Raw genomic sequence first — 16,245 nt, forward strand, 5'->3', positions numbered from 1 at the left:
AATGCTAACACTGAGCCTCTGAATTAGCAACGAGCGAAAAATGCTAACAGATTTACTGCAACGAAACTCACTCATAAAACCTTATTATTTATCCATTCTGCACATCCAACACATCGATCTGATCGTGAGATGACACAGAATCGATGGGTACAAACATTATCACTCAATGATACGAACTCGCAACTTTATAAACAAAAACAGACATCAAAACATGTGGCGCTAGGTAGCTAAAAACGCTAACATGGTTCACCTGTTTCGTAGTCTGGTCAAAAGTGGTCTTCAATGGCATTAAAACGATAAAAACGCTGCTGAAGTTAATCCATAGGTTAATCCAATGCGTCTGTGTCCCTTTGAAATGATTTCTGATAATCCATAAGCAATAAACCTGCTTTTCCGTTTCCAGATGTCAGAGCGAGAGATAGGTTCGCTCTGATGCAAAACTGCCTGCTCGAAGCCCCCACTGCAAAACTGCCTGTGCGAAGCCCCCACTTTTTCTTTTACCATGTGTGTTTGTGGGGAAATCTCCCTTCGATTCTATTGGCTCTAATGGTCAGAGAGAGATTTCATTCGTCAAAATCGACGAAGGGGGGCCAGAGATATGGAAATGCACCCAAATGACCCCAGAAGTGTTGTTTTTTTGCTAAACCTCTCTAAAAAGATCAGATTTCACTTGTTTTGCATCAATCTTGATACAGGGTACTTATTATATGTTGTACTTTGGATTCCTAAAGCTTTTAGTCTACCTTACCATCATCCAAGGGTAGTTTTCACTATAAGTACAAAATAATCTTTGGACGGACACTATCATTTACAGTTTTTTACCATGTTCAATCTGAATTTTCTTTAAAATAAAAAACATCTATATTGATTCTGACTTTTCTACATCCAACTCACAGGTTTATCATTAATTTGAGAACAAATATTATTAATGTACCCCTTTTAGAAGGGATGATATGGTCATTTGTTCTGGGAATGTCATTTTCGAGCCTGAGGCCTGAACAACAGACTGAGTGCTTAACAGGTTAAGGCCACCGTACTGTATAATATATGGGGAGGTGCGTGACGCAGTGGACTATAGTGCGTTGGTGTTGGAATCAGGGGAGCATAGGTTCAAACCCCACTGCAGTCAGCATGTCGTTGTGTCCCTGAGACACTTCACCCCAAAGTGCTCCTGTGGGGATTGCCCTCAGTCTTGTATGTAAGTCACTTTGGATAATAGCGTCTAACAAGTGACATGTCATGTAATGTAATCCTCAGCTAACCACCTTAGTAAATGTTGTTACTGTATGTACGCTAGCTGAGCATGAGCTGTATTACAAAAGTTGCTTCACTTCATCTTAAAGCCTGAGAAAATCATGATAAGTGTAAAGGAAGTCTGTCTAAAGGAGTTCCTGGTTTTACTTCTCCTCTTATTATTCACACGATTTGTGTTTTTTTGTGTCTTTGGCTTCCTGTTTGACAAACTGAAGGCAAGGTTATTACTTTAGGTTTAATCAAATGTCAAAATTCTCAGAAAGACACTTGCTTTAATACCCATGTGCAACATATATGTTATTTTGTATTTTCAGAGGTGGAGAAAGTACACAGTTCTTTAATTGTATAATAAGATACTTATTTTAGTGCTAATTCCACACTGAATACAATATTTAGTCTGCAACTGAGAATGTTTCTTATGTAAACGTATGAACTGTAAGTTACAATCATAAGTATAAATACATTACATTACACAGGGCTCTCAAGTTTTGAACAGAGTTCAGCGTGAGATTTTGGTACTCCAACTTCTGGCCCCCCTCAAAGTTCCCATGAAGCCCTCTGTATCGCGAATGTCAACGGGGTGGGGCTGCTAGTGGAGTGCACGCGTCTCAAACAAGCCTAGTTTGTTTACAAAATTGCGGCGCAACTTGGTGGGCGGCACCCTGGAAAGAAATCTCTGGGTGAGAAAATCTCTGCGTGAGAAATACAAAGTGTGGCGTGTGAGCGTGTGAATGGAGTGAAATGCGTGTGTCTCACGCCAATTGCGTGAGACTTGAGAGCTCTGCATTACATGTACATGTCACTTGTTAGAGGCTTTCCAAAGCGACTAACATACATTCAATACTATGGGCAAAGGAGCAATTTGGTGTGAAGTGTCTTGCCCAGGGACACAAGGACATGCTGACTGCAGTGGGGTTTGAATCTGTGCTCTCCTGAATCAAAGTTCAGCGCACTAGACCACTGAGCCACAGCCTCCCTCAAATAGTAGGCAATGTAGAAATATGTCCTCTGTGACTGTTATACTGGTAGATATTATATCCTTAGATTATCATTCTTTTCTCTTATAATTCATTGATTGTTTTTCAAAAAATAGTGAAAAATGCCATTCAAATTATACCCAGAGCCTAAAAAGGAAAATTTCACGAGGATGAATTATCAAAACAACAGTCTAAACCTCAAAGGAAATACATAAATCTTTATATTTCTGAAGTTGGAACCATTGGAATTAAAAAATAACTTGGAGAAATGTCAAAGAAATTGCCTTTAAAGTCACATTTGAACATGTTTTCATTGCAAAAATCAACATTTCCAAGTAACTAATCATGTGAAAAGTAATAACTCGCTCCAAAATATTGTGGAGAATAAGTAGAAAGTGACATGAAAGGAAAAAACTCAAGTAAAGTCAAAATGGTACTATACTTTCCACTGCTTAGTTTCAAATATAACATTTATTTTGATTTCACAGATCCTAACACCATCAATAGCATGACCACAGTTTAATTTTTATCTCGTTTCCTCCTCAGTGAATTATTACCCAAAGACTACACGGAGACTATTTACCTAGAAGACGGGGCTCGAGTCACCACAACTCCCACTGACATCGTAAGTGTTTGCTTTGTCAGCGACTTTCAGTTCCCCGTACATAAGAGGAAAAATAAATGTCTTATTCTAAAACCAGTCATCATGTCAATGTCTTCTCATCAGGATCACTGCTACTACCACGGGAACATTTTGGACGACAGCCAATCATCTGTCAGCATCAGCACATGTGATGGACTCAAGTGAGTTTTCAGACGTTTCGTATGGAGTGGTGCAGTAATGGGTCCTAAAACCCGGACCAGAGTTAGCATTTTATCACTTCCTGGAAGTCAGTGGTTTTCTGACTCTGTAGAGATTTTAACGTTTTGTTCTACGACATAAAATACGTCAGTAAATACCCCACTGGTGGATTTAAAAACGGCGGTTGCAAACAAGTGTCTAAATGAGACGACTAAATGTCATCAAGCCCAACATTATCCACCTTTAGCTTAGTGGTGGTGATGTGAAGTCATGTGACCGTGCTGTAGTTCCTTTATAGCCCAACATTAGCCACCTTTAGCTTAGCGGTGGTGACGTGAAGTCATGTGACCGTGCTGTAGTTCCTTTATAGCTCAACATTAGCCTCCTTTAGCTTAGCGGTGGTGACGTCATGTGACCGTGCTGTAGTTCCTTTATAGCCCAACATTAGCCACCTTTAGCTTAGCGGTGTTGACGTGAAGTCATGTGACCGTGATGTAGTTCCTTTATAGCCCAACATTAGCCACCTTTAGCTTAGCGATGGTGACGTGAAGTCATGTGACCGTGCTGTAGTTCCTTTATAGCCCAACATTAGCCACCTTTAGCTTAGCGGTGGTGACGTGAAGTCATGTGACCGTGCTGTTGTTCCTTTATAGCCCAACATTAGCCACCTTTAGCTTAGCGGTGGTGACGTGAAGTCATGTGACCGTGCTGTAGTTCCTATATAGCCCAACATTAGCTTTTTTCTTCAGAAATCATAAAGTGGTGTTAATATGTGGAGATTATCCTGCTGAACTAAACGTGTAAGAATCATAAACGTTAGTTTGAACCAGAGATTATTTTCTATATTCTTTATTTCAGGCACACATTCAAAAAAACATTGACCTCCAGACCAGGGGACAGGAAGTGCTAAAACGCTGACTCATTCCAAGGTTTTAGCACTTATTCCTGCACCACTGTACAACCCAGTCTCACGGCATTTCGTTATAGTCACGAAATTAATTAATTGATTCGTGTTAACCAACACGATTTTCGCATTTATTTCGTGTCACACAGAACAATTTTAAAATCAATGTATTACTGTTGGTAGTATGTTTCGTGCCTGCACCACATCTTTTTGTCCGGTCGGGTCTTGGAAGACCAGAAGCTGTGTGGTTCATAAAAACATTTTCTTACTCAATATCTTACCCTAAGCCTAACTCTAACCCTTTTATTTTATATTGTATAATGTCGGAGTTCTTTTGCTGTCCGCGAGGACAAGAAATGGGTCTCAGAGCCTCAGAATACTGACATCTGTATTTTTTGTCATCTTTTTTCCCTTCTAAGTTGTTATTATTTGGTGCAGGCACGAAACATACTACCAATAGAAATACATTGCTTCTAAAATCGTTCTGTGTCAGAATACTGACATTTTTTTTTTTAATCTCTTTTTCCTTCTAATTTGTTATTATTTACATTGCTTTTAAAATCGTTCTGCGCGACACAAAAAAAATCGTGTTGGTGAACACGAATCAATAGATTAATTTCGTGACTATAACACGAAATACCGTGAGATTGTGTTGCACTCATCGGTCACTGTAGGGCTCCTTTAAGTCTTTATCTTCAATGCATGGTAGCTTTCCTGAAATCGAATAAGAAACAGGTTTCCTGGTGTTTCAGGGGTTACTTCCGGACGTCTGAGCAGAGGTATCTGATCGAGCCGCTGTCCGGTGGCGATGAAGGGGATCACGCCGTGACGACCTTTGACGACAGGAAGTCCCCCCCGGCAGTGTGTGGGGTCACCAACACCAGCTGGAGCGAGGACTTTGAACCGCCAACCAGCCGGAGCCGCTCCAGATCTGCGGTAACAATCAATCAATCTGAAGGAAACATACTACATCTAGACTTTCATATCATGAGCAGACTGGAAACATATGACAGTTGTACAACTTATTATTATTACAATAAAAAACAAATATTTGTAGATCTTTTTGTTCTTAGGCCAAAATAACAACTTACAGCCTTCAACACAAACATAGTAGAGCCACTAAATACTGATATGAACCTGAACATCAGCAGGAGAGGACTCTTTAAAGTAGAGACACTACATACTGATATACACCTGAACATCAGCAGGAGAGGACTCTTTAAAGTAGAGACACTACATACTGATATACACCTGAACATCAGCAGGAGAGGACTCTTTAAAGTAGAGACACTACATACTGATATACACCTGAACATCAGCAGGAGAGGACTCTTTAAAGTAGAGACACTACATACTGATATACACCTGAACATCAGCAGGAAAGGACTCTTTAAAGTAGAGACACTACATACTGATATACACCTGAACATCAGCAGAAGAGGACTCTTTAAAGTAGAGACACTACATACTTATATACACCTGAACATCAGCAGGAGAGGACTCTTTAAAGTAAAGACACTACATACTGATATACACCTGAACATCAGCAGGAGAGGACTCTTTAAAGTAGAGACACTACATACTGATATACACCTGAACATCAGCAGGAGAGGACTCTTTAAAGTAGAGACACTACATACTGATATACACCTGAACATCAGCAGGAGAGGACTCTTTAAAGTAGAGACACTACATACTGATATACACCTGAACATCAGCAGGAGAGGACTCTTTAAAGTAGAGACACTACATACTTATATACACCTGAACATCAGCAGGAGAGGACTCTTTAAAGTAAAGACACTACATACTGATATACACCTGAACATCAGCAGGAGAGGACTCTTTAAAGTAGAGACACTACATACTGATATACACCTGAACATCAGCAGGAGAGGACTCTTTAAAGTAGAGACACTACATACTGATATACACCTGAACATCAGCAGGAGAGGACTCTTTAAAGTAGAGACACTACATACTGATATACACCTGAACATCAGCAGGAGAGGACTCTTTAAAGTAGAGACACTACATACTGATATACACCTGAACATCAGCAGGAGAGGACTCTTTAAAGTAGAGACACTAAATACCGATACTATAGGCCCCTTTCAGATATTTTGACAAATGTGCTCCACATTTAATAAATTGTATATTACCATTTCAATATTTCTTTATCGTCTTTTTTCTTTTGTCTTTCAGGGTTTATCGATCCTCCATCAGCAGAAATACCTTGAGCTTGTCATCGTTGTTGATAATCGCGCAGTAAGTAATACACATGGAATCTTACCGTGAAAAAACAGAAAAACAGGAAGTACTACTCGCAACACTTTTTGGTGAAAGACTAAACTTGTATTTGTAATGATGGCAGCAGACACATCATGCTCACACCTTGGGACTATTTTGGTCTGATTAGCGTCACATATATGGTTATTTTGGTTGATGGGACTTTTATATTTCTGAAGAACAGGAAGTGATTATTCTTTCTAACATGACGATATTATGTTTCAGTTCCAGAAGAGAAACCGGGATCTGCAGAAGATTAGGGAGAGGACTTTTGAAATCGCCAACTTTGTTAACTTGGTGAGTCAACGCTTTCTGCTATTGCTGGGAGAATGCATGAAATGACACATAAACAGGTTTATTTTTATTCCAGGGGACAAAACCATTACAAAAAAGTACTTAAAATTTAAATATGTGTAAATAGAAAATAATACAAATGGGGCGAAGCCTGCGAGCTAGTTCAGGCAGTCAACTCGAGCACCAAATATACATTAACACATGACGCACCTCGTCCCTCTTACAACCAACCAGACAAATTCTCCTACATGCCGCTCTATTGAAGCTGCCAGGTCTTCCTGCCTCTGCCTCGCTCTGCTGCCACTGCTGTGTTCACTTGCTATTGCTGCGTTCATGTTCCTGCTGCTGTGTTTCATGTTGCTGCTGCTCGCCTGTCCCACCACCACCCCAGCTTCCACCCCAGCTTCCACCTGTAGGCTCGGAGGATAGTTATCTAATCATCACTCAATGTTTTTTGTAAATCTGTGGAGTGATGAGGCCCGAGCCTAGACGCCAAACTCAAACTATATGCTGCTTCTAATAAACATATTAAGAAACACGTCTGACTGACATATTTATATGAACATAAGAAGTTAAAAGTGGGGTTGGTAATTTTGGAGAAACCAGCTCGAGTGCGCTAGAATTTGAAAACACACAGCCGGAACAAATCTGCCACTTCCTTACAGAGCCCCTCCTCCAACACACACGAACGCGCACATGACCAATGAGGGCACGAGGTAAGTTTGTGCACAGATGGAAGGCTGACAGGCAGGTAGGCCATCCAGTTACTTTAGCTGGGCCGGCTCAGATGATTGGTCGTGCTTTTTACAGCTCTACGGCTTCCACAGATGACATTTTTTATGGATTTATTGTCAAAGCACTTCAGATATTCATTGCTATCGGGATGTTAAGAGCATTCCATGGAATATAACAACAAGTGCATCCGTTTACTCAAACTTACCTACCCCACCTTTAAGTAAAAATCCGCACAAAGAAAATGCAATACAATTAAAATACTTATATGAACAAATCAAGTTATAGTAAATATGCAAATGTAGCACACGTTAATAAGATGATGCTTCATTTGCATAATTAAATGTAACGTTTAAAAAAAAAGTTGTAATACAAAAAAGTATTGTATTAAAGTCAGTGAGGAAGAGGGGAAGTTTCACGGTGACATCTGTTAGTTAAATGTTTTACCCTATTCACCTGTAGAGCTTGTTTTCAGGCGTACAAGCCCCTGAGGACCTTCGTTGCTCTGGTGGGTCTGGAGATCTGGTCCACCAAAGACCTGATCTCTGTGACTCACCCGGCCGGAGCCAACCTGAACGCCTTCATGAACTGGAGGAACTCTGACCTGGCCAAAAGGAAAAAGCACGACAACGCACATCTCATCAGGTCAGAACGGGTCGCAGATTTAAAGTCAAAGTCAATTGTACTGTCAATCTTTCAGTTTGTGTGTACAGACTAGAGAGACATCGAAATACCGTCTCCCACAATCCCAAATACAAAAGCAAATATAAAGATCTAATATGTTTATACCTATACACAATCAAAGACCAGTTATACAAACACTCGATAATAACCATAATAACCAGTGACCTCTTTGACTTGAGAGTTTTTATCAAAAAATGCACACTTTACTCCAAGCCCAAGGACAAAAAAGTACATATTACCAATTAGTATTAGAATTAATCCAGTATTTATAAACATATGCAATAAAGATACATACTTAACAATAATAAGTAAATACTTTATGAACAAATACCATTAATAACAGACATATCCATTTGTACAACTACATTATCAGCTATTGCCTGCAGACAGACATTTCCAATAGCTGAAAATGTACTTTAATAGCAAATGTTAGCATGCTAGCATGTTGGTAAGATGGTGAGCACGGCCCGGTAATCATTAGCATTGTAGCTTATAGCTCAGATCAAGCACATAATTATGACTGTCGACTTTGTATTCAATGAGTAACAGAAACTAAAGCAGCCAAGAAGTGAGACATTTAAATTAGCTGAACATGTACTTGTGCTTAGCGCTATACGGTATAGCAAATTTCAGCGTTGTTATTGTTAGTATTTAGCACAGATCAAGCACAGAGTCATTAGCATGGCTTGAGTAACAAAAGCTAAAGCAATCAACAAGTACAACAACAGATAGATTTGTGCCCCTTTTATTGAGAATGCTTAATAAGATGGTACAACTATATTATTACCAAATAGTGCTGTATAGAACATTTTAGCATGCTAGATTGTTGGTAAGATTGGGAACAAAGCCTGCTAAACATTTGCATGTTAGCATTGTTATTGTTAGCATTTAGCATAGCTCAAGCACAGTCACTAGCATGGCCTAAGACTTTACATAGTCATTTTCGCAGTGCTCAAAGAAGCTACAAGCAAACAGAAAAGAACAACCAAAATAAAAGACCTATGAGTAATAGAAACTAAAGCCACTAAGAAGTACAGCAACTTGGTTTGTGTCCTTTTATATTTCAGAACAAAATCAAATAACCATTCATTAAAATGTCATAATATATCAAGCAGCTTACACAATACCTCCTGCTTTAGGGCCACTTGCTGTTGGTAACTTGGCAAAGAGTTGGCATTGGGTGCGGCTTCATTGAGGCAATAAATGAAGCGTTATCTACCTCAGGTCTCTCCACTGCCTTCCAGACAAGTTTTATTTCACAAGTTTAACCACATTGGTGCATCCATCCTCTTCTCATTGTAGGTTTGTAACCTGCATGTATTTGCACATTGATATACATTATTTGCTTTATCAGCAAAAAGGTTGTTGCAGCGAAATGCAGTGGACACACACACACACACACACACACACACACACACACACACACACACACACACACACACACACACACACACACACACACACACACACACACACACTCTCTCTCTCTCTCTGAAACAATAGCCCTTAACACTGGATTCATGAGAAGGAGGCCGGTGAGATAACCTTGCTAAGCTGAACAAACATGTACATGCAGGTTACTAATAGCTGCCAAAGTTGATTAAAAAAAACTCTGTTAAAGAAGAGAAGAATCTTCTCTCTCCAAAAACCAAAACATTTTGCAACAGAGGCTTTAAAATATTACTTAAATGCTCAGTTATAATGTCTCATTAAACCACTATAATGCCAGTTGAAATCCTGAACTCTGTCAAGTGGCAGAAATTACATGTTTACTGTCCATGTTCTACTGTACAGTATCTAATTAAGTTTACATTCCTTTTTATCTTATTCAAATGAACATGTATTTAGTTTACTTACTCCTGCTTGGTCCTCCATTTAATTTGCATCATTGTGTCAATTGCAGTATATTATTTCATTATCTCTGAAGTATCGTATTACGCATTGTTGGAAGACTTTGGGACTTTCCAAAACATCCTGTTTAACAGCAAAAGGCACTTTTCGCCTCCACCCCAAAGAAAGTGCGTTCAATGGATACTGACATTTTAAATAACTTTAGATCCCCATAGTCTCAAGATGGCACTGACCAAATTTGAAGTGGATTCGATGAAAACTCAAGGAGGAGTTTGTTGAAATATGACACCAGTAAAGTGAAAAAAATAATCCAAAACTGCACATGTAAATAAAAATTGCCAACTTCCTGTTCGGTTTACGGTATGGCGCTAAGAGGCTTTTTTGTGCGTCTCACCATGGTGCATATAGCTATCAAATGTCAGACTTGTAGGTCATACCTGAGCAAGGGGCTGAATTTAAGAAGCTTTATAGGAAGCGCTATAGAGCCCTTTTACCCACACCTCGAGAAAGATACCCTTAACCTATCAAATGTTTCAAAATTCCTGACAAGTTTACTGAAAAATATGGCATTTTGGAGCATGTTTAGGCCCTAAAAATTGCAAAGAATTGCCTCAACGGAAGAAATATTCTAGTAACTGTAGGCGTTACAATTTACTCCAATAATTCCCCAAATGAGAGGCACAGAACTGCTGGTGTCGGCCATGTTTCCTGTAAGAAAACTAATTTTCCATTTCTATGAATATCTGATATTTAATATATAAATAGAGAACTTAATGGATGGATGTGCATGATTCTCTAAACAGCGTACTAATGATTTTTGTCCTAATTCATTTATAAGTGTTTCTTATTTTGAAATGTCTTGTGTTGCAGTGGCATTGACTTTGAAGGATCCACGGTGGGACTGGCTTACATCGGGACTCTTTGCTCAGGTCACTCTGTTGGAGTCGTTCAGGTAAGACGTACATTACTTCACGTCACCACCGCTAAGCTAAAGGTGGCTAATGTTGGGCTATAAAGGAACTACAGCACGGTCACATGACTTCACGTCACCACCACTAAGCTAAAGGTGGCTAATGTTGGGCTATAAAGGAACTACAGCACGGTCACATGACTTCACGTCACCACCACTAAGCTAAAGGTGGCTAATGTTGGGCTATAAAGGAACTACAGCACGGTCACATGACTTCACGTCACCACCGCTAAGCTAAAGGAGGCTAATGTTGGGCTATAAAGGAACTACAGCACGGTCACATGACTTCACGTCACCACCGCTAAGCTAAAGGAGGCTAATGCTGGGCTATAAAGGAACTACAGCACGGTCACATGACTTCACGTCACCAACGCTAAGCTAAAGGAGGCTAATGTTGGGCTATAAAGGAACTACAGCACGGTCACATGACTTCACGTCACCACCGCTAAGCTAAAGGAGGCTAATGCTGGGCTATAAAGGAACTACAGCACGGTCACATGACTTCACGTCACCACCGCTAAGCTAAAGGTGGCTAATGTTGGGCTATAAAGGAACTACAGCACGGTCACCTGACTTCACGTCACCACCGCTAAGCTAAAGGAGGCTAATGTTGGGCTATAAAGGAACTACAACACGTGACTTCACATCAACACCGCTAAGCTAAAGGTGGCTAATGTTGGGCTATAAAGGAACTACAACACGTGACTTCACATCACCACCGCTAAGCTAAAGGTGGCTAATGTGCAACACTTTCAAGTGAAATATCTGGACACACAATATGATAGTTTGCCATGTAATTTTGTTGATACATTCATGGTCCCCTCAGGATACATTTTATTTTTTGAATCCAATACATCATGACCAAACACCTGCAGAAAGAGACATATCCATTAGCCGAATTCGTTCTTGTGTTTAGCGCTTTATAGCAAATTTGAGGATGCTAGCATCATAGTAAGATTGTGAACACTGATACACATTAGCATGTTAGCGTTGTTATTGTTAGTATTTAGCTTAGCTCAAGCACTAGCATGGCTGTAGGATTTCTATTGTATGAGTAACAGAAACTGAAGCAAACTTTAACATCAAAATTAAATCAGACGCTTCTAATCCATTCTTTGAAATGTCATTAATAAGCCAACCAATTTATCTATCATCATCAAACCAAAACTCCAGCCCTCTATCGTTGCAAAGAGGAAGTCTGATGTCTGACATTTCTTCGACTGTGGTGCAGCCGACGTCTAGAGTCTTTACTGGGAACGCTGCCGTGGTCAGAAACTAGGAAGGAAAGGAATATTGAGGAAACAGATACTTCTATCACGAGTCAGCCTGCGTGCATTCATGCTTTAATCCAATCGAGCTTCATTTAACCTGTTTCCTGGTTGGAATTTAATCAACCACTGTAACTATGCTCCTAATAATTATAATATACACATATGTATATATTGATTTGGTACCACTTTACAATAAGTCTACCCTTATAAAGGATTCATAAAGGGTTTACGATTAGGTTATTAATTAGGTTGTAAACACTTTATTAATCATTAAGAACCATTTTTAAACAAGTTCAACACAAGCTCACTATTTGGCAAGATGACTAAGCCTTATATTGGCCACTTAGCGAGAATCATCTCAGTGAACAACAGATACCAAGGATGCTGGCTGATGAAGGAGACGAAAGTAAGCTAGGTAGCCAAGATAAGAGTTATTAGTACAGATAAATGTGGGCTCACTATTTGGCAAGCAACCGGTCACAGTTGCCCTGTTTATGTCTTATAAAAACCTTATTAATGATTTATAAAGTGTTCACAACCTAATTAATAAATGAATTACAAACTATTCGTAAACACTTTATAAGGGTAGTCTTATTGGAAAGTGGTACCCAAAACTCAATTCCCCCCCAAAGATACATATAGTGTTTTGATTGTTAACAAGATATTAATATATTAGAGAAAATACACAAAGCACATCTTTGGTGAGATGGGAATAGCAGCAATGAATGGTAATGCTATACCCAGGGGTGCACACAACTTTCTCAGTGAGGTACTCAGATGAGTACCTGGAGTCAGTGTTTGGTACTCCAACTTCTGGCTCCCCTCAAAGTTCCCATGAAGCCCTCTGTATCGCGAATGTCAACAGGGGGGGGGGGGTTGGTAGTGGAGTGCAGAGCTTCGTGACCACAGAGCGTGAACGTTGTGATCAGCTGTTTTAGCGCAGTGCTGCTGTACAGACCGACGTTAACAGCAGCCCTGTCTGTGCACACGGAGACCAACTCTGTCGTCCGGTGATCTAACCGCCTTCTGAAAAAGCTTCACAAGTACGTCGGTACGCAAATGCGCTTTGTGACACAAGTGACGGTACGCATTTCAGATTGTTGCTGCGCATGCGTACCTGCGTACCACTTATGTGCACCCCTGGCAATACCTGATTAGTTTGGGTTGAAGTCAAAATACAAAATGCTGAGTAATTAAATATATAATTGCATCTGCTCTCAGGATCACACGGAAAAGGCCATCGCAATCGGGGCGACGCTGGCTCATGAGATGGGTCACAACCTGGGGATGAACCATGATGACTCCAGTGCCTGCCCCTGCACTGGAGACAGCTGCATCATGGCTCCAGCACTCAGGTAACAACAATCTATCTTAAAGTGGTGCAGGAATGAGTCCTAAAACCCTCAAATGAGTCAGCATTTTAGCACTTGCTGTCTGTTTTTGATAATGTGTTTTTAGTTGTTATCCTGAAATAAGGTCTGTGGTTAACACAAGCTAACGTTTTGTTCTATGACATCAAATATATCAGTAAATACCCCACTGGTGAATTTAAAAACGGAGGCTGCTAACAAGAGTCTAAATGAGATGATTAAACGTCATCACGCCCAACATTAGCCACCTTTAGCTTAGCGGTGGTGACGTGAAGTCATGTGACCGTGCTGTAGTTCCTTTATAGCCCAACATTAGCCTCCTTTAGCTTAGCGGTGGTGAGGTGAAGTCATGTGACCGTGCTGTAGTCCCTTTATAGCCCAACATTAGCCTCCTTTAGCTTAGCGGTGGTGACGTGAAGTCATGTGACCGTGCTTTAGTTCCTTTATAGCCCAACATTAGCCACCTTTAGCTTAGCGGTGGTGACGTGAAGTCATGTGACCGTGCTTTAGTTCCTTTATAGCCCAACATTAGCCACCTTTAGCTTAGCGGTGGTGACGTGAAGTCATGTGACCGTGCTGTAGTTCCTTTATAGCCCAACATTAGCCTCCTTTAGCTTAGCGGTGGTGAGGTGAAGTCATGTGACCGTGCTGTAGTCCCTTTATAGCCCAACATTAGCCTCCTTTAGCTTAGCGGTGGTGACGTGAAGTCATGTGACCGTGCTTTAGTTCCTTTATAGCCCAACATTAGCCACCTTTAGCTTAGCGGTGGTGACGTGAAGTCATGTGACCGTGCTTTAGTTCCTTTATAGCCCAACATTAGCCACCTTTAGCTTAGCGGTGGTGACGTGAAGTCATGTGACCGTGCTGTAGTTCCTTTATAGCCCAACATTAGCCTCCTTTAGCTTAGCGGTGTTGACGTGAAGTCATGTAACCGTGCTGTAGTTCCTTTATAGCCCAACATTAGCCTCCTTTAGCTTAGCGGTGGTGACGTGAAGTCATGTGACCGTGCTTTAGTTCCTTTATAGCCCAACATTAGCCACCTTTAGCTTAGCGGTGGTGACGTGAAGTCATGTGACCGTGCTTTAGTTCCTTTATAGCCCAACATTAGCCTCCTTTAGCTTAGCGGTGGTGACGTGAAGTCATGTGACCGTGCTGTAGTTCCTTTATAGCCCAACATTAGCCTCCTTTAGCTTAGCGGTGGTGACGTGAAGTCATGTGACCGTGCTTTAGTTCCTTTATAGCCCAACATTAGCCACCTTTAGCTTAGCGGTGGTGACGTGAAGTCATGTGACCGTGCTTTAGTTCCTTTATAGCCCAACATTAGCCTCCTTTAGCTTAGCGGTGGTGACGTGAAGTCATGTGACCGTGCTTTAGTTCCTTTATAGCCCAACATTAGCCACCTTTAGCTTAGCGGTGGTGACGTGAAGTCATGTGACCGTGCTTTAGTTCCTTTATAGCCCAACATTAGCCTCCTTTAGCTTAGCGGTGGTGACGTGAAGTCATGTGACCGTGCTGTAGTTCCTTTATAGCCCAACATTAGCCTCCTTTAGCTTAGCGGTGGTGACGTGAAGTCATGTGACCGTGCTGTAGTTCCTTTATAGCCCAACATTAGCCTCCTTTAGCTTAGCGGTGGTGACGCGAAGTCATGTGACCGTGCTGTAGTTCCTTTATAGCCCAACATTAGCCACCTTTAGCTTAGCGGTGGTGACGTGAAGTCATGTGACCGTGCTGTAGTTCCTTTATAGCCCAACATTAGCTGCCTTTAGCTTAGCGGTGGTGACGCGAAGTCATGTGACCGTGCTGTAGTTCCTTTATAGCGAGGGGTGCACATAACATTTTCAGAGAGTTACTCAGATTTGTACCAGGACACAGGGTTTGGTACTCACCCCACATGAAGCGTGGTTTCAATAAGTGTATTCCTCCTCACTGTCCTCTATTTCCACTTCATGCATGGTAAAGGATGATGCTGCAGATGAATCTCCCTGTCCCCGTTTAAGCCTCCAAATTTCCTGAGGCCAAGTTGAAGGATCAAACACTAGGAAGTGATCACATGACTAGCCCAACATTAGCCGCCTTTAGCTTAGCGGTGGTGACCTTAAGTGCTGTAGTTCCTTTATAGCCCAACATTAGCCACGTTTAGCTATGGTTAAAGGGATTTTTGTTTTAAGTTTTGCCTTAACATTTGTTCCTTGTTCCCTCAGCTACAATGTGCCTCGCACTTTCAGCGGCTGCAGCACCAACTTCTATGAGAAATATCTGACGGGCCGAAGCCCCGGCTGCCTGCTGGACAAACCGGACTACAAATCCCTGGTGACCCCGGGCGTCTGTGGGAATGGCTTCATGGAGGCGGGGGAGCAATGTGACTGCGGCACTGTGGAGGTACGGGAATATAAATCTGTTATGGCCTTAATATGGCCTTGCTGCTTTCGTTTGGTTTTAATTAACTACATCAACAATGATCCAGTTCATAGATTCAAAGGTTTTATGTCATATGCTTATAAGCTACAGTTCTTCTGACCCGAGCTCCTCCAACAATGCAACATGTATAATACCTAATAGTGCAAGAAGTCTATATCCATGTAAATAGAATATGATATGTACAAAAACAGATTACGAAATTAAATCATGTACATTAAGACAAGATTAAATACTGACAAAAACAAAGTTAGATGAAGCGTAAGTTATCCGCTCACATAGATCCGAACAAATAGAAATGTTAAATAAAAAAATAAAAAAATTGACTTTACGGGATCTTGCAGTAACAAAACTTCAGTTCAATTATTTGTAGGCTAATACCTTGCGAAATGAGGTTAATATGTCCATTTAACTCTCCTATTTAAGAGCGAT

General features: G+C 40.8%; 1 protein-coding gene across 2 annotated transcripts in view; it reads left to right on the plus strand.

The window, feature by feature from the left end:
- LOC307043102 (zinc metalloproteinase-disintegrin-like berythractivase) overlaps positions 1–16,245 on the plus strand; it is a 42,945-nt gene that overhangs the window by 6,584 nt on the left and 20,116 nt on the right. For both annotated transcript variants that reach the window (XM_079687344.1, XM_079687343.1), the window contains 9 exons: positions 2,778–2,856; positions 2,959–3,035; positions 4,690–4,873; positions 6,143–6,205; positions 6,452–6,523; positions 7,728–7,897; positions 10,658–10,739; positions 13,250–13,383; positions 15,600–15,777. In XM_079687344.1, the coding sequence (XP_079543470.1) occupies positions 2,778–2,856; positions 2,959–3,035; positions 4,690–4,873; positions 6,143–6,205; positions 6,452–6,523; positions 7,728–7,897; positions 10,658–10,739; positions 13,250–13,383; positions 15,600–15,777 (1,039 nt within the window). The remainder of the gene's footprint in view (positions 1–2,777; positions 2,857–2,958; positions 3,036–4,689; positions 4,874–6,142; positions 6,206–6,451; positions 6,524–7,727; positions 7,898–10,657; positions 10,740–13,249; positions 13,384–15,599; positions 15,778–16,245) is intronic.

This window comes from Notothenia rossii (assembly GCF_949606895.1).
Source record: "Notothenia rossii genome assembly, chromosome: 6".
NCBI classification, from domain to species: Eukaryota; Metazoa; Chordata; class Actinopteri; order Perciformes; family Nototheniidae; genus Notothenia; species Notothenia rossii.